Source organism: Entelurus aequoreus, linkage group LG06 (assembly GCF_033978785.1).
Source record: "Entelurus aequoreus isolate RoL-2023_Sb linkage group LG06, RoL_Eaeq_v1.1, whole genome shotgun sequence".
NCBI classification, from domain to species: domain Eukaryota; kingdom Metazoa; phylum Chordata; class Actinopteri; order Syngnathiformes; family Syngnathidae; genus Entelurus; species Entelurus aequoreus.
In genome coordinates, this window is record NC_084736.1 from 11,824,250 (window position 1) to 11,846,053 (window position 21,804).

At 38.3% G+C, this 21,804-nt stretch overlaps 2 protein-coding genes across 3 annotated transcripts in view; one reads left to right on the plus strand and one right to left on the minus strand.

Annotated features, from left to right (window-relative positions):
* mrtfbb (myocardin related transcription factor Bb) overlaps window positions 1-21,804 on the plus strand; it is a 230,500-nt gene that overhangs the window by 45,512 nt on the left and 163,184 nt on the right. The gene's annotated exons all lie outside the window — the stretch shown is intronic.
* Window positions 1-21,804, minus strand: part of shisa9b (shisa family member 9b) — a 37,617-nt gene that overhangs the window by 4,630 nt on the left and 11,183 nt on the right. For both annotated transcript variants that reach the window (XM_062049995.1, XM_062049994.1), the window contains exon 3: window positions 5,809-5,949. In XM_062049995.1, the coding sequence (XP_061905979.1) occupies window positions 5,809-5,949 (141 nt within the window). The remainder of the gene's footprint in view (window positions 1-5,808; window positions 5,950-21,804) is intronic.

Here is a 21,804-nt window from a genome sequence, read left to right on the forward strand (position 1 = left end):
GCCTGTGAAAAAAGTTAATGTTGATATTTACCTCAGAAGGCTGCAAATAGAAAAGAGGCATTAGAATTTTTATTTAAATTGTATTTGATATGCCATTCATATAGTTTAATTATTATTCTTATTATTATTATTTGAAACTGGATTTTGCATGTCACTATTAATAAGCCTTGCTTGTTCAATATTCAATGCAAAACTTGTTTGGGTCCCTATTAAAAGGTGAATTTTTTCAACCTTGGCCCGCGGCTTTGTTCAGTTTTACATTTTGGCCCACTCTGTATTTGAGTTTGACACCCCTGCTCTAGCGGGTGACTTTTCAAATGATGCTACATATTAGCAGTAATGCTACCAGTGTTTCCCATAAACTGCCAAGATACCTGTGGCGGTGGGGGCGTGGCTATGGGCGTGGTCACCATGACATCATCGAGTAATTTGCATAATTTACTACAATGATTTGATTTTCTCTAAAAAGGCTCAAAAAATGTATACTTACTAATTAATAATAACAGTTTTGTTTTAAACGTCCATCCATCCATCCATCCATCCATCATCCATCCATCCATCCATCCATCCATCCATCCATCCATTTTACAATATAATTACAACACTTTATGTACATATTTATATACAGAGTTGAACAATAAGTTATTCACTGAAATATATTTATTAATTGTGGTTCTTACAAAAAATATATCTTATAAAATATAAAAGCTAAAATGTCTCAAAGCTCTGCCCCTTTAATTAGTGCAAACTAAATAATTTAACTTTAGCCTACTACTAAAACCATATTATTTACCAGCAACATAAAGTGAAACAGAGGCAGAGGTGTCCCGCCACAGCCAATAACAAATAAACAGAAAACAGTAGTGGTGGTAGATAGACACAGAGCTTCATCAAACATCTGATCCACTGAACAAAGAGCTCCAAAAATCTTGAACTTTAGACTGCCATCAGTTTTACTCCCTACACTTAACCATGTGTTTCCTACTGCCTGCAGACTTTGCACCCTTTGTTATATACACATGTTGTGTTTCTAATATAAATACATTTAATAAAGTCCATCCATCCATTTTCTACCGCTTATTCCCTTCGGGGTAACGGGGGGCGCTGGAGCCTATCTCAGCTACAATCGGGTCAAATACAAATAAGGCAACAAGAGAAGTATCCTACACTTCTCTTTTGTAAAGTAAATCTGAACAGCCGATATGGGCATCCACATCAACTATATGATTTGCCTGAGAAACTGGAGAGGACAAAAAAATAAAAATAAAAAATAAATATTTTTTTTATTTTTTTATTTTTTATTTTTTTATTTTTTTATTTGTGGCGGACGTAATTCTTTCGTGGCGGGCCGCCACAAATAAATGAATGTGTGGGAAACCCTGGCTACTTTTTGTAGTATTACACTTGACAAATTACGGTTGTCTGTTCGACATCTTCCCGCTTGAAGCCAAACCACCGCCAGACGATGGACCCCCTGCTGTTTTCCTTGGGAATTAATTCTTCCTTCATTTGTTACCAGATTCGCACCTTCTTTCTCTCGTATTACCACTCACACCACAGCTAACGTTACCCATGCCGCTACCTCTCTGCTCCGCGAGGGCGTATACGTATGTGACGTATGTAAGAAGGTGCGCTTGTTTTATGTCTCTGTGAGAAGCAGAGACAACAAAGAGTGAGAAGAGCCTGTAGTGTAATGCCCGCAGCTAAAAGCAACTGCGTGAGAACGTATACTCGAATATCACGATATAGTCATTTTCTATATCGCACAGAGACAAGCCCGCGATATAGTAGTATATGTAGCACTTTGAGATTTTAACAAATGTAAAGTGCGTAACAAATGCAATTCATTATTATTATTATTATTATTATTATTATTATTATTATTATTATTATTATATATCGAGTATATCGATTTATATCGCCTGGCCCTACAACCAGTCATTTTTTTGTGTTGTTATTAACCATTGCTGTGTGTAGCTATAGCAGGGGTGTCCCAAGTGCAGCAAATTTTTAACAACCCGATGCACATTCCAAAAAAAATAAATTAAATATTTTTTTTATGTTAAATAAAATGGCCATGATGTATAAATTAATGCAAAAAACTTGAATGTTGAAGCTAAAAACTCGATATGCACAATGTATTTTTTTCTAGTCAATACTGATAACTTTCTGCTTTTCAATTTATCTATATTTAAACATTTTTACTGTAGTGTATGCACACCTTTCTTTGTGGCTGGTTGGGGCAGCTTCTTTAACGTTCTTCTTGGATTTTTAAAACACCCATCGTAGCAATGCTGGCGTTTTCAGATGGCTGATAGTCTTCCCCCGCCCCACTCGTGTAATGTTTGCGAAACATTTGGTGAAAATAGCAAACGAAATGTATTCTTCCGAAATGCCAAACCATAGATGCAATGTTTGTTTACTACGAGCTCAGGGGAAGTTTACAACACAAGTAAGAGAAACTTCACTTGATTTGCTCAGCCTTAGTCACCTACAGCTAATCTTTTAAAAAAAATCGGTTATCAGTTATTTTTTAACCCTTTTTAACCCCACTTTTATGTTAAAATACTGAACAGATGTTTACCTTATCCCAATAAACATCTGTTCAGTATTTTAACATAAAAGTGTTTGATTGTGAGGCATTAAAAGCCACAAAATGCAACGGGTCCATCAGACCCACAAACGCTGGCTGAGTAACAACAATATGAACGTTGCACAGAACATTTCTCTGCCAGTTTCTGCATCCCACAGGGATTCTTCTTTTGTGTTTCTGCATCTGCGGTTCCCACACAAGATTGCAACATTGTTTGTCAACACTGTCTGCTCTCATTTTCTCGCACATTTGACCCATTGATGTTCTGTGTACCTACACTCTGTCCTCCTCCTGTCTAGGCCTGCTGTGTGTGTGTGTGTGTGTGTGTGTGTGTGTGTGTGTGTGTGTGTGTGTGTGTGTGTGTGTGTGTGTGTGTGTGTGTGTGTGTGTGTGTGTGTGTGTGTGTGTGTGTGTGTGTGTGTGTGTGTGGTACACAGAACATCAATTTCCACACTTCTATTAGCCCCGGGTCCAGTGGACCCGGACATCTTGTTTGTAATCGAAATGTGTAGGGGGGGTGTATGGTGTGTGTTCATTAAATATGTATTCTGATATATGTTCTTCACAGAAAATGAGCCAAAGTCAGTGAGTCTCAGTTTGAAAAATTAATTAATTGTATAATTTTTCTTTTAATAAAAAATGAAAACGGGTCCCACAGACCCAAACACCACACAAGGGTTAATATTATCAAATTCATCATGTGAAGTCATAATTAGTCATATCAGCACGATAAATATTTGTCAGGTATATATCATGAATCCCTACTAAAGACACAAAGAAGGCATTTTTTTAAATCTTTAAAATAATCCATGTATTGTCTTTTTAAAGGCCTACTGAAAGCCACTACTACCGACTACGCAGTCTGATAGTTTATATATCAATGATGAAATCTTAACATTGCAACACATGCCAATACGGCCGGGTTAACTTATAAAGTGCAATTTTAAATTTTCCGGGGAACTTCCGGTTCAAAACGCCTTTGGAGGATGACGTATGCGCGTGACGTCGCGAGGTCCACGGAAGTGTTTGGACCCTTTTGGACACAATACACAGAGCTCTGTTTTCTTCGACAAAATTCCACAGTATTCTGGACATCTGTGTTGGTGAATCTTTTGCAATTTGTTTAATGAACAATGGAGGCTGCAAAGAAGAACGTTGTAGGTGGGATCGGTGTATGCGGCTGGCTGTAGCAACACAACAAGGAGGACTTTGACTTGGATAGCAGACGCGCTAGCGGCGAACTCACCTTGACTTCCTACGTCTCCGGGCTGCCGACCGCATCGTCGATCGCTGGAACGCAGGTGAGCACGGGTGTTGATGAGCAGAGGAGGGCTGGCTGGCGTATGTGGAGCGCTAATGTTTTTATCATAGCTCTGACGAGGTCCCGTTGTTAAGTTAGCGTCGTTAGCAACAGCATTGCTAGGCTTCGACAGGCGTCGAATACACATTAACCGTGTATTTACATGTCCAGTGTTTGGTTCGGTGTCTCCTGATAGTAGTATTGTTGATCTTCTGTCCATCCTTCCAGTCAGGGATTTATTTATTTTGTTTCTATCTGCATTTGAGACAGATGCTATCACGTTAGCTCATGCTAAAGAGCTTCGTCGATGTATTGTCGTGGAGATAAAAGTCACTGAATGTCCATTTCGCCTTCTCGACTCTCATTTTCAAGAGGATATAGTATCCGAGGTGGTTTGAAATACAAATCCGTGATCCACAATAGAAAAAGGAGAGAGTGTGGAATCCAATGAGCCAGCTTGTACCTAAGTTACGGTCAGAGCGAAAAAAGATGTCTCTTGTACTGCATTCTAGTCCGTCACTCTAATGTTCCTCATCCACGAATCTTTCATCCTCGCTCAAATTAATGGGGTAATCGTCACTTTCTCGCTCCGAATATCTCTCGCTCCATTGTAAACAACGGGGACTTGTGAGCAGCACTACCGCTTGTGACGTCACGCTACTTCAGGTAGGGGCAAGGTTTTTTTTTATCAGCGACCAAAAGTTGCGAACTTTATCGTCGATATTCTCTACTAAATCCTTTCAGCAAAAATATGGCAATATCGCGAAATGATCAAGTATGACACATAGAATGGATCTGCTATTCCCGTTTAAATAAAAAAAAATCATTTCAGTAGGCCTTTAAATTAAACGTATCAAAACAGCCCCTGCATCCTTTGATTTTTCAGTATGAGACCCTCAGATGAAAAAAGTTTGGACACCCCTGAGCTCAAGGTAGCGCAACCTTTTTTCAAAATCAAAGATAATTGTCAAAATTTGAAAAAAATCTGTTTTTTTTTTTAGAGTTTCCACTTTTATGGGAGCTAGATTACAAAATATGCTTCAATTTGCGTTGCATTGATTGATTGATTGATTGATTGATTGAAACTTTTATTATTAGATTGCACAGTACAGTACATATTCCGTACAATTGCCCACTAAATGGTAACACCCGAATACGTTTTTAAACTTGTTTAAGTCGGGGTCCACGTTAATCAATTCATGGTATCAATTCTGACACCACAACTCACACCATTTGTTTTTTGAGTCTATCTTGATTGCCTCCTGTTCCTAAACTCATTAGCTAAGACGTGTTCTATTTTTGATTGTCCTTAATGATCAGTTTAGTTGACGGCGCTTCCGCGGAACTCCGCCTGCCGGTGTAAAGCGAGCCGAGATTGAACCATAGTGCAGACATTAACTGCACACAAACATTTCTGCAACAGAACATTGCACGGACTACTGCCTAGTACATCCCACTTCAACATGCCACAAGTGGACACACCATGGCTTTGTGATATACCTAAACTGACATATAGATTCCGACATGTTTTTAACTATTAACATCTCATCCTTTTTCAGCACTACTTAGGAAAGCGCTTCTATTTTTGTCCAAAATTTGGTTGTGTATCTCCCTCTCTTGTGGAGGCAATTGCATCTTGGCTGGCTGAGTTCCAAAATTATCACTTGAGAGCGGCAACAAACGCGTCCTATAAATACCTTTCACTTCCTCTCGCTCTGAACATTGATGGGCTATTGATTAACTGGGTGGGACTTGGTGGGTATTTTGAGAAAAGGCAGCCTTGTGCTTCAGCTCCTGCTGTGAAGTAAACAGAGAACCTGGGAAAACTGTCCTTAAAAACACTGGTACTAAGTTTAGTCTTTTGTCTATTAAGCAATCAAATGAAAGTTTAGGATTTGTTAAGACCGTGTCTCACCGACAGCCTTGAGCGTGGCGTACTTGTTGAGGTCCTGGATGGACGTTTGGGGCTCGTAAGGGCTGCTGATCGGTTCCAGGATTGTGTAGGGTTCTGTTAGCACAGGCGATGCTGGCGTTGCGTTGTTCATCTGGGGGCTGTCTGAAAGAGCAGAAACAAAGATGTTTTAATATCGCAAATTAGGGCTGTGCGATATGGCTGAAAACTGTATCACGATATAAGTGTTTTATATCGGTCGATATTGATAATTAGGTGATTAGATAATAGGTGTCTTTTCTTTTATCAACAATTTATTTGCTCTCTGCAGCAATCATGTGTAGGTTCTCTTCTCACTTGATGCAGAGAATCAACTGTGTGACAACAAGATGACGCAACCAACAATAACCTGATTGGCTGTTAGCATGTCACTTCCATTGATCAGTGGTCACTGCTTACGTTGCTCGGTTAGCGAGTGCCTTTGTTCATGCAGCCAACCTTTTTTCGCCACTTCCTGTTGCTTCCAACGGAAAAAAATATATATGTACCGTATTTTTCGGAGTATAAGTCGCACCGGAGTATAAGTCGCACCTGCCGAAAATGCATAATAAAGAAGGAAAAAAACATATAAGTCGCATTTTTTGGGGAAATGTATTTGATAAGACCCAACACCAAGAATAGACATTTGAAAGGCAATTTAAAATAAGTAAAGAATAGTGAACAACAGGCTGAATAAGTGTACGTTATATGAGGCATAAATAACCAACTGAGAACGTGCCTGGTATGTTAACGTAACATATTATGGTAAGAGTCATTCAAATAACTATAACATATAGAACATGCTATACGTTTACCAAACAATCTGTCACTCCTAATCGCTAAATCCCATGAAATCTTATACGTCTAGTCTCTTACGTGAATGACCTAAATAATATTATTTGATATTTTACGGTAATGTGTTAATAATTTCACACATAAGTCGCTCCTGAGTATAACTATGAAAAAAACTGCGACTTATAGTCCGGAAAATACGGTATATCAAACGTTTTATCGAACACCTTATTTTTATTTTTTTTAACCTCACAATATATATTGATATCATTTAGCCTTTAGGTAATGTTGCAATTTTCAATACAAACCAAGAAAATTTACTTAGAAATGTAAAATAACAAGATATAACAACTGGACAGAGGTGATCATAATTGGCTCATTTTAAAATGTTCCAATAAAAACAATTAGTATTTATCAACACTCAAAAAAGTACTAAAAATTGTTACTAATTATCGATTCTCAAGTACCGTATCAATTCAAATGTGATTGCTAAGAGTGAATGATCTATACTCAAGACGGAGGTGTTTTTACGGTGCGTTATAGCAGTGGTCCCCAACCACTACCGGTCCGTGGATCGATTGGTATCGGGCCGCACAAGAAATAAAAAAAAATAAAATAAAATTAAAAAATTAAAAAATTATTAAATCAACATAAAAAACATAAGATACACTTACAATTAGTGCACCAACCCAAAAAACCTCCCTCCCCCATTTACACTCATTCACACAAAAGTGTTGTTTCTTTCTGTTATTAATATTTCTGGTTCCTACATTCTATATCAATATATATCAATATAGTCTGCAGGGATACAGTCCGTAAGCACACATGATTGTATTTTTTTATGACAAAAAAAATAAACATATTCCCCCCCCTCCCCCCGGTCCGTGGGACAAATTTTCAAGCGTTGACCGGTCCGCAGCTACAAAAAGGTTGGGGACCACTGCGCTGAACAGAGTAGGACGCTACAACGCCCGCCAAAAATATTTAATATTAATCATTTATTTTGTTAATGTACTTTTCATTTATATTAATATTCAAACCAATATTTCAAATAATAAAGCTTAGCCATTAAAATAGATAAAATACTAAGACTAAAACCGAGTAAAATCAGTGAAATCATAAAAAACACAAAACATGCAAAATAGTGGATTTTCTAACAGTGTCTAATTATTTTAGTTATAAAAAGAACGAAACTGTGTACGAGTACTTTTTAAGCACATTTAGCAACACCACGATAATAATGATAACCATGATCATTTTGGTCGCGGTAACCGTGATATGACTATTTAGGGTCCGCACGGACCATTGTCAAATGAATCCCAAAGGGAGTCCTTTTGCAATGGGACGAAAGGAACCTATTGTTATTGTAAGGTTTATTATTATTATTATTTTTCCGCAGCTTTGCGCAGTACTTTGCCCCCCTTAACATGCTTCAAAACTCACCAAATTTGACACACACATAGAAAAACGCGAACAAAACTCTTTGGTCAAAAAACGAAACCCCAAAACTCAAAATTGCGCTCTGGCGCCCCCTAGGAAGAAAACTGCCTGTAACTCCCAGTACGAATGTCGTAGAGACATGAAACAAAAACCTCTATGTAGGTCTGACTTAGAGCCAGATTTCATACACTGACATCCTTCAGCAAAAATCAAAACAAGAGTTTACTAAAAACACTAATTTTTGCCTCTTTGAGCTGTAATTTGACCCCCTTAAAATACTTCAAAACTCACCAAAATTTTCACACACATCAGGACTGGTGGAAATTGCGATCTAATAAAAAAAAAACGAACCCCAAAACTCGCTCTAGCGCAATTTTTGAATAAAACATAGACAAAACTGCTCCTCAGAGGAAAACAGACAAAACTGCTTGTAACTTCCGGTAGGAACGTCTTAGAGACATGAAACAAAAACCTCTATGTAGGTCTCACTTAGACCTACATTTCATAGATTGACATCCTTCAGCAACTAGCACCTGCCAAATATGCGGGCCCGACCAACGCTGCTTGCAGCTTTAATTCATATTGTAACATCTCTACAAATATTATACAACTGTTGCTGTAGGCAAGTCAGCATACAACAGCTGTATCTGCTTCTACCTGCGCTTTAAAATGTACTGTTGGTGTGAAAATAATGCACATTACCCTTGTCGTACTAATGTTTACAACAAACTCAGCAAAACGATTTGCTTCTTATAGGTATTACAACATTGCTTCTGTTGCGCATTATCCTCTTACTATATACTGACCATGTGGTGTAAAAGTAGTGTTGTTTGTATTTTTTCATGCACTCCAAATCATTATTAACACTTAACTTGTGCTTTATAGGGATTTAAAGATTTCAGAAAAGACATTCTCACTTTATATGTCGCCTGCCTTTAAATCCCCGTCCTCTTTTGACGTTTAAGTAAGTAAATGCCCCCGGCTATGATTACAGCACATGCAATGTTTTTCGCCGTGCCGCAAAATGTACCAAAAAGATTAAATAAAAAGTTATTTTTATGCAGTTTTTTTTATTTCGGAAGACTCTGGATGGTGAATATAGGATGATGTCACCTTCTTGTACTGTATTTAAGGCTTTTTGCGGACCCAGCTGGAGGATCATGGCCGCTCTTTTGTGGGAGAGATGTAATCCTACAGAGGACATCTGCGTAATTAATGGGTGTGCAGCAACTAGACTGATCCCCCCCCCCCCTCCGTCGCCTGGCATGACAGACCACACAGATGTTCAGAATGTCTCGTTTGGATCGGAGGAGATTGGTTTGAGAATAATGCATATGCCAGATTGTATCTACTAACTTATGTCAATATTTTGTATTAAATGTTGGTACGCTTAATTTTGGGTCTTTTGGAAGACATAACCAATCGACTCATAAAAGCTCGTCGTTAGAGATGTCCGATAATGGCTTTTTTGCCGATGTCCGATATTCCGATATTGTGCAACTCTTAATTACAGAGATCCCGTTATCAACTGATACCGATATATACAGTCGTGGAATTAACACATTATTATGCCTAATTTTGTTGTGATGCCCCGCTGGATGCATAAACAATGTAACAAGGTTTTCCAAAATAAATCAACTCAAGTTATGGAAAAAAATGCCAACATGGCACTGCCATATTTAGGGACCGAGGACCCTATTGAATTTCTAGCGTTTTATTATTATACTGCCGCTTCTTTGAGCTGTAATTTGACCCCCTTAACATGCTTCAAAAGTCACCAAATTGGACACACACATCAGGACTGGTGAAAATTGCGATCTAATCAAAAAAACCTAACCCCAAAACTCAAAATTGCGCTCTAGCGCCCCCTAGGAAGAAAACACAGACAAAACTGTCTATAACTCCCAGTAGGAATGTCGTAGAGACATGAAACAAAAACCTCTATGTAGGTCTCACTTAGACCTATATTTCATACACTGACAACCCCTAGCAAAAATCAACAGGAAGTTTGCAATTCCCTTTCAAAACAAAAGTTAGGGACCGAGTCCCTTTGGGACAGAGGACCCTATTGAATTTCTAGCATTTTATTATTATACCGCCGCTTCTTTGAGCTGTAATTTGACCCCCTTAACATGCTTCAAAACTCACCAAATTGGACACACACATCAGGACTGGTGAAAATTGCGATCTAATCAAAAAAACCAAACCCCAAAACTCAAAATTGCGCTCTAGCGCCCACTAGGAAGAAATCACAGACAAAACTGCCTATAACTCCCAGTAGGAATGTCGTAGAGACATGAAACAAAAACCTCTATGTAGGTCTCACTTAGACCTATATTTCATACACTGACAACCCCCAGCAAAAATCAACAGGAAGTGTGCAATTCCCTTTCAAAACAAAAGTTGAGTAAAAACAGTCACCTTTTTTCAAACATTATCTCCTCTGAGCGTGTTTGTCGTGTCGGCTTCAAATTAGCACAGAAGAGAGATTGAACCCTTCTGATTAAAAGTTGATGAAATAGTTTTAATGACTGCTCCGGTTTGGATTTTATGAGCCCTCAAAGTCGGTCCAGTCCATCGCTGCTTGTAGCTTTAATTATTATTGAAGTCACAAAGTGCGTTATTTTTTTTAACATGCCTCAAAACAGCAGCTTGGAATTTGGGACATGCTCTCCGTGAGACCCACTACAACTATGGGAAGTTCTATACTTTGACTTTCACGAAGTGCATTATTTTTTTATTTTTTTTAAACATGCCTCAAAACAACAACTACAAAAACAATTAAGGCACACAGCTTCAGTCCAGAGTATACTAGAGTAATAAAATAAACAATAATATAGTCCTCCTTTAGTGCAAGACTGCCTTGCATACTGTATAACAGGAAATTATAAACTGGGCTCAATCTGCCATGCTCTAACGTATTTGTATGAGTAACACAAATGTGCTGCAAGCTAGTGGTGAGTGCTTGAAGTGGCCTACCAGTCAGTCAGAGCTTCTGAAATGCTGCGTTGAGACAGGGGTGGTTTTTGTTGTATTTTTGTTTTTTCTCGGTGGAGTCTTTAAGTGATAACTGTGTGGTACTACTTTTTTTCGCTGTTTGATTTTCATCCATCTTCCTGTTGTATTCATCGTGTATCTCCTTATGATTCTTGAAGAGGTGGGAGATCAAATTGCTCGTATTAAAGGAAGACGTCTTGGTTCCTCCTCGCGTAACCAACTTTTTGCAGTCATTGCAAATTGCCAGTTTTTTATCCGTCAGAGACACTTTAAAATAATCCCAAACCATGTCGTTAGTCAGTCACCGAGCGAGCTGGCTTGTTAGCCAGGCTACAGCACCGGCAACAACACACTCTTGTTGTTGTTCTGCTCCGCTCGCGGCGGTTTGATGAGGTCATCAAGCGTCGCCAGTAAACTGCTCATGCTGCAGTCGTGCTGCGACTCCTGTGTTGTGTGTGGGAGAAGGGATAGGGGAGGGTCTGCTGACTGGGAGACACAACTGCTCTGTACTGCTCCCTACGTCCGTGTACCGCTTCGTACGAGGCATTTTAAAAAGTCATAAATTTTACTTTTTGAAACCGATACCGATAATTTCCGATACTACATTTTAAAGCCTTTATCGGCCAATAATATCAGCAGTCCGATATTATCGGACATCTCTACTCGTCGTCACTGTAGGGATGGAAAAGTTAAAAAAAAAAAAAAAATCTGAATTGGTTGACCTGACTCAGTTTGTAATATGCTTTTCTTTGTTGTATTTACTGTATTTTCCGTGATAAGATCCAAACCATGGAGTTTGTGACCCGTTCCACCCCTACGTTACTGCCATCATTAGTGGTTGACAAACTTTAGTCCACTGCTCCGTGGTTTAGAATTCCATTGAAAAACAGATCATTAATACAGAATGAGGTTAATTAGCGTCTTATTCCCCACTGGTCAGCAAGACACTTTATTATATTATGTGCTAGTTAATGTGGAAACTGTCTCATCGTATGATGCAGAGGACGGCTTTGGCGGTTCCAGTGCGACACACCTAAACAAATATTTGGATATCACCTTTCAAACAAAACATGTTTTTGTTGATAATGTTATGATGTATCACAGTATTTATTTCCCCATGGCCCTGCCAGTAGTGAGACTAATGACCAATCTTCCAAACCATAACCCATCCAATCTGTGTTATCTTGTCAGACAAATCTCTTAAATTGTTGACCTGCTTTCAATTAAGTGTAAGTGGGCCAAAGTCTTCTCCAGTGTTATGCTGCTATGAAGGGTTTGCATGTTATCTAAGTACAAATGAGTAAAAGGTGAAGTGAAGTGAATTATATTTATATAGCGCTTTTCTCTAGTGACTCAAAGCGCTTTTACATAGTGAAACCCAATATCTAAGTTACATTTAAACCAGTGTGGGTTGCACCGGGAGCAGGTGGGTAAAGTGTCTTGCCCAAGGACACAACGGCAGGGACTAGGATGGCGGAAGCAGGGATCGAACCTGGAACCCTCAAGTTGCTGGCATGGACTCTACCAACCGAGCTATACCGATATGTAAAAATAGGCTTGTTCTTGGTGCAATGCAGCTAGGGCTGCAACAACTAATCGATTAAATCGATTAAAATCAATTATTAAAATAGTTGCCGATTAATTTAGTCATCGATTTGTTGGATCTATGCTATACGCATGCGCAGAGGTTTTTTTTGTTTTGTTTTTTTTAATTTAAAAAATATATACACTACCGTTCAAAAGTTTGGGGTCACCCAAACAATTTTGTGGAATAGCCTTCATTTCTAAGAACAAGAATAGACTGTCGAGTTTCAGATGAAAGTTCTCTTTTTCTGGCCATTTTGAGCGTTTAATTGACCCCACAAATGTGATGCTCCAGAAACTCAATCTGCTCAAAGGAAGGTGAGTTTTGTAGCTTCTGTAAAGAGCTAAACTGTTTTCAGATGTGTGAACATGATTGCACAAGGGTTCTCTAATCATCAATTAGCCTTCTGAGCCAATGAGCAAACACATTGTACCATTAAAACACTGGAGTGATAGTTGCTTGAAATGGGCCTCTATACACCTATGTAGATATTGCACCAAAAACCAGACATTTGCAGCTAGAATAGTCATTTACCACATTAGCAATGTATAGAGTGTATTTCTTTAAAGTTAAGACTAGTTTAAAGTTATCTTCATTGAAAAGTACAGTGCTTTTCCTTCAAAAATAAGGACATTTCAATGTGACCCCAAACTTTTGAACGGTAGTGTATATGTATATATATATATATTTTTTTTAATAAACCTTTATTTATAAACTGCAACATTTACAAACAGCTGAGAAACAATAATCAAAATAAATATGGTGCCACTATGATGTTTTTTTCCAATAAAATACTGGATAGGATAGAAATGTAGTTTGTCTCTTTTATCCGATTATTAATCGATTAATCGAAGTAATAATCGACAGATTAATCGGATTATCAAATTAATCGTTAGTTGCAGCCCTAAATGCAGCTAATGGGAGCAATCAATTCTACCTCTAAATCACTTTAAAATGCATTCAAAAACTGTCAACAATATTTCATTTATGTTTCGTAACCTGTATAATAACCAAACTGTAGCGATATTGTTATTGCAAGAGTGAACACAGAGGAACTCTTTTTCTAGCATAGAAACACATCGGCGCGCTACGGTAGCCGAAAAAGCTAACTACTGCAACCGATAAGCAAGCTTCTACGTCAACAGTATCCGCGTTTCTGTTTGTATTGCACAACACTGTGACCGGACACCAATCTGTACTTACTGAAAAACATGAACAATCATATTACAGCATCTGTAAAGTGTTATTTAATGTTTTGTTTGTACACAGCTAGCCAGACAGCACATGCTGTCTGTCGTGATACACGCATGGCGTGCTGCATGTATCATGAACAATTATTAAAGTATGACTCACTCGATGAACAGTTGTCTGTTTGGTCCAGCCGGGTGGGGGCGTTTTTTCCGGTTTTATTTGGGTAAGGACTCCATTTATATTGAAATAGCATGGCTTCAAATTTCACATTTTGCAGCTTCGAGTCACTTTCACCTCACTCTCTTGGCTTCTGGCTGCTCCAATGTTTTACGCTTCCTTTGTGCTCGCTTCTAGAAGCAGTAGTTCATCCTCCATATATTCAGATTAAGAAAATATAAGGTTATGAATCCTCATTTGTTTAAAAATAGTCGTCTACAATGACGATTACGAAAGTCAGTCATAATTAGAACACGCACGCCTTTGTTTCCAGAAGTAGGAACACACATTTGTGGCCAGAAGTCGGAAGTGCACTGCTATGGAAACAGAAATACATGTGCCAGGGAATTACAAACCCCGTTTCCATATGAGTTGGGAAATTGTGTTAGATGTAAATATAAACGGAATACAATGATTTGCAAATCCTTTTCAACCCATATTCAATTGAATGCACTACAAATACAACATATTTGATGTTCAAACTCATAAACTTTATTTTTTTTTTGCCAATAATAATGAACTTAGAATTTCATGGCTGCAACACGTGCCAAAGTAGTTGGGAAAGGGCATGTTCACCACTGTGTTACATGGCCTTTCCTTTTAACAACACTCAGTAAACGTTTGGGAACTGAGGAGACACATTTTTGAAGCTTCTCAGGTGGAATTCTTTCCCATTCTTGCTTGATGTACAGCTTAAGTTGTTCAACAGTCCGGGGGTCTCCGTTGTGGTATTTTAGGCTTCATAATGCGCCACACATTTTCAATAGGAGACAGGTCTGGACTACAGGCAGGCCAGTCTAGTACCCGCACTCTTTTACTGTGAAGCCACGTTGATGTAACACGTGGCTTGGCATTGTCTTGCTGAAATAAGCAGGGGCGTCCATGATAACGTTGCTTGGATGGCAACATATGTTGCTCCAAAACCTGTATGTACCTTTCAGCATTAATGGCGCCTTCACAGATGTGTAAGTTATCCATGTCTTGGGCACTAATACACCCCCATACCATCACAGATGCTGGCTTTTCAACTTTGCGCCTATAACAATCCAGATGGTTCTTTTCCTCTTTGGTCCAGAGGACACGACGTCCACAGTTTCCAAAAACAATTTGAAATGTGGACTCGTCAGACCACAGAACACTTTTCCACTTTGTATCAGTCCATCTTAGATGAGCTCAGGCCCAGCGAAGCCGACGGCGTTTCTGGGTGTTGTTGATAAACGGTTTTCGCCTTGCATAGGAGTTTTAACCTGCACTTACAGATGTAGCGACCAACTGTAGTTACTGACAGTGGGTTTCTGAAGTGTTCCTGAGCCCATGTGGTGATATCCTTTACACACTGATGTCGCTTGTTGATGCAGTACAGCCTGAGGGATGGAAGGTCACGGGCTTAGCTGCTTACGTGCAGTGATTTCTCCAGATTCTCTGAACCCTTTAATGATATTACGGACCGTAGATGGTGAAATCCCTAAATTCCTTGCAATAGCTGGTTGAGAAAGATTTTTCTTAAACTGTTCAACAATTTGCTCACGCATTTGTTGACAAAGTGGTGACCCTCGCCCCATCCTTGTTTGTGAATGACTGAGCATTCCATGGAATCTACTTTTATACCCAATCATGGCACCCACCTGTTCCCAATTTGCCTGTTCACCTGTGGGATGTTCCAAATAAGTGTTTGATGAGCATTCCTCAACTTTATCAGTATTTATTGCCACCTTTCCCAACTTCTTTGTCACGTGTTGCTGGCATCAAAATCTAAAGTTAATGGTTATTTGCAAAAAAAAAAAAAGTTTATCAGTTTGAACATCAAATATGTTGTCTTTGTAGCATATTCAACTGAATATGGGTTGAAAAGGATTTGCAAATCATTGTATTCCGTTTATATTTACATCTAACACAATTTCCCAACTCATATGGAAACGGGGTTTGTAGTTCCGGCAATGATTAAAATGACCAAAATATTGTACATATTACATATTGTTATGAACGTGTCTGTTGCTATATTTTATATATATATATACTTGCAAAATGTATATAAAAAGTTGATGTAGGGATTTGAAGATGTTTTAGATGACTTTCAAGGCTACAATGGTGACTCGCAAGGTACATTGCTCATTCGTTTCTGATTGAATTACTCAACGGTCAGGGATTCCTTCAGGATCAATGATTTATCGACCCAACCGAGCCAAGGGTACCTCCTCAAGTTTAGAGACAGGATTTATTTCCCCAATACCTATCTGCAAAAACCTGTAAAAGCACTAATTTACAAATAGATCTACCGTTATAAAGCAGGGCAATTACTTCTGTTCTGTTTTACTCCCAGATTGCCGAGCGTAAACTTGTATTTGTTGGTCTTTTTGCAAGTATTGACTTAGCGACTGTTCTGGGCCGGTGGCGCTGTCAAGAGTCGCCGCTTTCATGTCAGAAAGTAGGCTGCCGCTGACACATTGGAAGGTTAAAGAGATATTTGTCGCCACTTAGCGCTCCGACTCTCGTAGACCATCTCCATGGGACTCATAGAACTTTTGACAGGAGTATTTTTCCTTGTTTGAATGAGAAAACTGTGCTCTCATTCACAGCCTGTCTGATTTAGTGTTAACGCTGCCGTTGATATTTCAAATGATCATTAATTGGGGCTGATTCTGAGTCAGTCTTTAAGAAACTATTGTATATTTAACAGTAAGTGTTACCCTACATGATAACTTCTCAGAGCATTGAATCGATGGCAACTGGACTCTTCTGGTTGTCTTAGAAAACGTTTCATCAGAGCAGGTTCATTTGTTCATGCTCAAAAACTGGATTGGACAGCTTTTGTTAAATTCTCTGATAACATAACTATTAGCAATTTGATACCTCATTAATAACACATCAATTCAGCCCTAAATAGCAAAACATGACTATGGGTCTCTAAGTGTGACAACATGAAGGCAAAAGGTTAGTTTAGTTAGTAGCTCCAATATTACACAAAAGTGTCTTGGTTGTGAATACAACGTATGCAACGAAATGCAAAAGGTACAGATATGTCCATCCTTACAAGACAGTACAGGTTAGTGGAACCTGGATTTACAAATCCCTCTATTTGCAAACTTTTTTGAAACTTTTTTTTTTTTTTTTGTAGCAACATACACTACCGTTCAAAAGTTTGGGGTCACCCAAACAATTTTGTGGAATAGCCTTCATTTCTAAGAACAAGACTAGACTGTCGAGTTTCAGATGAAAGTTCTCTTTTTCTGGCCATTTTGAGTGTTTAAATGACCCCACAAATGTGATGCTCCAGAAACTCAACCTGCTCAAAGGAAGGTCAGTTTTGTAGCTTCTGTAACGAGCTAAACTGTTTTCAGATGTGTGAACATGATTGCACAAGGGTTTTCTAATCATCAATTAGCCTTCTGAGCCAATGAGCAAACACATTGTACCATTAGAACACTGGAGTGATAGTTGCTGGAAATGGGCCTCTATACACCTATGTAGATATTGCACCAAAAACCAGACATTTGCAGCTAGAATAGTCATTTACCACATTAGCAATGTATAGAGTGTATTTCTTTCAAGTTAAGACTAGTTTAAAGTTATCTTCATTGAAAAGTACAGTGCTTTTCCTTCAGAAATAAGGACATTTCAATGTGACCCCAAACTTTTGAACGGTAGTGTAGTTAACGTTTTTGAGAGCACCAAAAGGACTTAAATGTGTGTGCGCGCGCGTTGATAGTTCAGCTTACTGTTGTTATTTTGATAATAAGGAGGTTGTTGATCCATTACCCAATGTTATTTAATATACATATATATATATATATCTCTACACACTTGAAAAAATCTCAACAAAGTACATTGTACAATAAGCAGCAATAATTGAAAATATGGCAAAACGATAAAAAAATATGCTAAGGCTAATTAATAACAAATTAGTTTTTAGCTATATGTAAACATTTTTTAGCCTTTTTAAAGAAACAAATATAACAGCATATTTTGTTAATTACTCGATGATGTCATGGCAACCACGCCCCCGACCACGCCCCCATTGCCACAGGTGTCTTGGCAGTCTAAAGTTAAAGTTAAAGTACCAATGATTGTCACACACACTCTAGGTGTGGCGAAATTATTCTCTGCATTTGACCCATCACCCTTGATCACCCCCTGGGAGGTGAGGGGAGCAGTGAGCAGCAGCAGTGGCCGTGCCCGGGAATCATTTTTGGTGATTTAAGCCCCAATTCCAACCCTTGATGCTGACTGCCAAGCAGGGAGGTAATGGGTCCCATTTTTTTCATAGTCTTTGGCATGACTCGGCCGGGGTTTGAACTCACAACCTACCGATCTCAGGGCGGACACTCTAACCCAGGGGTGTCCAAAGTGCGGCCCGGGGGCCATTTGCAGCCCGCAGCTAATTGTTTACCGGCCCGCGACACATTCTGGAAATGCTATTGCAAAAATAAAATAAAAACATTACAAAAAGTGGAATGAGTTGCAATGTTGACACAAAGCTGCCATGCAGGCTGTTTATTTTTCTTTTGTCTATCTTTATTTTTCTTTTTTTTGCCATCGCTCCAAAAAAAAAAAAATCAATGTTACAATGAATTATTGACCTATTCAAGGCTCCTTTCTTTGACAAAAGAGCATAAAAACAAACAAAATAATAGTTGAAATTAGAGATGTCGATATATGCGTTAAAATGTAATATCGGAAATTATCGGTATCGTTTTTTTTATTATCGGTATCGGTTTTTTTTGTTTTTGTTTTTTTATTTTTATTAAATCAACATAAAAAACACAAGATACACTTACAATTAGTGCACCAACCCAAACAACCTCCCTCCCCCATTTACACTCATTCACACAAAAGGGTTGTTTCTTTCTGTTATTAATATTCTGGTTCCTACATTATATATCAATATATATCAATACAGTCTGCAAGGGATACAGTCCGTAAGCACACATGATTGTGCGTGCTGCTGGTCCACTAATAGTACTAACCTTTAACAGTTAATTTTACTAATTTTCATTCATTACTAGTTTCTATGTAACTGTTTTTATATTGTTGTACTTTCTTTTTTTATTCAAGAAAATGTTTTTAATTTATTTATCTTATTTTACTAATTTTTTTAAAAAGTACCTTATCTTCACCATACCTGGTTGTCCAAATTAGGCATAATAATGTGTTAATTCCACGACTGCATATATCGGTTGATATCGGTATCGGTTGATATCGGTATCGGTAATTAAAGAGTTGGACAATATCGGAATATCGGATATCGGCAAAAAGCCATTATCGGACATCCCTAGTTGAAATGTAAAATCGACAGATATATCTGAAGTTGATCTCGTAACTTAAGTGTTGAAAGTAAAAAAAAACTAATAAAAATGTATCACTTTATGAGTGGGGCACCTTGTGGATCCCAAATATATTTAATGGGATATTATTTATCTTTTCACTGTGATTACTCAAAAATAATAATGAATTAAAATCAATGGTGTCCTGCATTATTGATCTTTTTAAGGCTCTAATTACTTCACATCAAACATTGCTTTTGGAATGTTTTGGGCAGTGGGGGAAATACTGCATATTTCAGTTTTATCATAAAACACAAAATTGTCTTTGACAGAAAAGGCATAAAACCTTTTTGGGTTTTTTAACTTTACATCAACCTGAAGTTGATAAACTGTAGAGATTTACCGTAAGCGTTAAATAAAAAAATACAATAATAATTTTACTTATTTTTAACATTGTAATGACTTAGACCCTTTATGGTCCTCGAGAGCCCTGAAGGTTAAAAAAAACCCAAAACAAATCCATATATTTTGTTACGGTTTGAAAATGAAAAATATCCAAATGGCCCCCGCATGCTTTAATTTTTCCGTGTGTGGCCCTCAGTGGAAAAAGTTTGGACACCTCTGCTCTAACCATTAGGCCGCTGAGTAGGTAAACCCTAGGAGAAACCCTGAAGTTGCAAAAGTTTTGTCACTAATGCAACAACATGAAGGACTTAAATACTTAACCGATTTCTACAAAACACTTAAAAGGGGTGGCCAAGGAAGTACACAAAACATTTTGGTGAAAATACACAAACTTTATTTCTTTATTTTGTATTTCTTTTCGGGTCCAGTCAGTCCATTCACAAGAAAGCTGTCTGTAGAACGCCGTTTTGTTTGTTTATTAACAATCTGATTTGATAATGAATTTGTTTCTTTTCAGCGTTTAAGTCACGATAGAACTGCCACAGAATCCGTACATGGTCTTTCCTTGTCTTACGTCTGTTTATCTAACATACAGACACCTTTGTGAAGCGTTGAAGCTTAGCTGTCTCCTCTTTCGTACCATTCTAGGTATTCTAGGTACGTGGAATGTCTTTTTGTCATCTCATGCCACGGATAATGCTGCTGGGAGTCATTTCCATCTGGCTTTGAAAGAACCAGCACCAGCAGACAGTTGGTTGCGACATTGTTCCATCTGGATAAGTGCCTGGAGTGAAAAGAGGCCACACCTCCGAGTTGCCCCCTTTAGGCACTTAACCAGTCACAAAATAATAATAATAACCCACAAAAGCTGCATTACTAGAGAGAGAGAGAGAGGGAGACTTTTGGAACAATGGTCGTTTAGCGTAGCCACAAAGGAAGCGGACCAGACAAATCCACAAGACAAAAATATCACCTCACTTCGCAGAAACTGGCCAAGACTGTCGTCATGGTTACAACAATCATCGCCCCCCCCCCCCTGCTGTTGTCGGCTCAATTAACCCGAATCGCTCACCTTCATCGCTTTAGCAACTTTTTCCTTGAAATGAAGGCGAGTTAAAGGGCTGCAAAGAAGTTTTAATTACGCTCAATCAAAACGAGTGAACGCCTGTTTAGAATTGATTGATTGAGACTTTTATTAGTAGATTGCACAGTACAGTACATATTCCGTACAATTGACCACTAAATGGTAACACCCGAATACGTTTTTCAACTTGTTTAAGACGGGGTCCGCGTTAATCAATTCATGGTAAATAGAATAGCATGTGTAGTGAACGTAGTGTAGCAGCACCAACAACTACATCATACACTGCCTTGATAAAAGGAGCTTTCACACATTAAAGCAGTGGTTCTCAAATGGGGGTACTTGAAGGTATGCCAAGGGGTACGTGATATTTTTTTTAAATATTCTAAAAATAGCAACAATTCAAAAATCCTTTATAAATACACTACCGTTCAAAAGTTTGGGGTCACCCAAACAATTTTGTGGAATAGCCTTCATTTCTAAGAACAAGAATAGACTGTCGAGTTTCAGATGAAAGTTCTCTTTTTCTGGCCATTTTGAGCGTTTAATTGACCCCACAAATGTGATGCTCCAGAAACTCAATCTGCTCAAAGGAAGGTCAGTTTTGTAGCTTCTGTAACGAGCTAAACTGTTTTCAGATGTGTGAACATGATTGCACAAGGGTTTTCTAATAATCAATTAGCCTTCTGAGCCAATGAGCAAACACATTGTACCATTAGAACACTGGAGTGATAGTTGCTGGAAATGGGCCTCTATACACCTATGTAGATATTGCACCAAAAACCAGACATTTGCAGCTAGAATAGTCATTTACCACATTAGCAATGTATAGAGTGTATTTCTTTAAAGTTAAGACTAGTTTAAAGTGATCTTCATTGAAAAGTACAGTGCTTTTCCTTCAAAAATAAGGACATTTCAATGTGACCCCAAACTTTTGAACGGTAGTGTATATTTATTGAATAATACTTCAACAAAATATGAATGTAAGTTCATAAACTGAGCATCAAATCAAG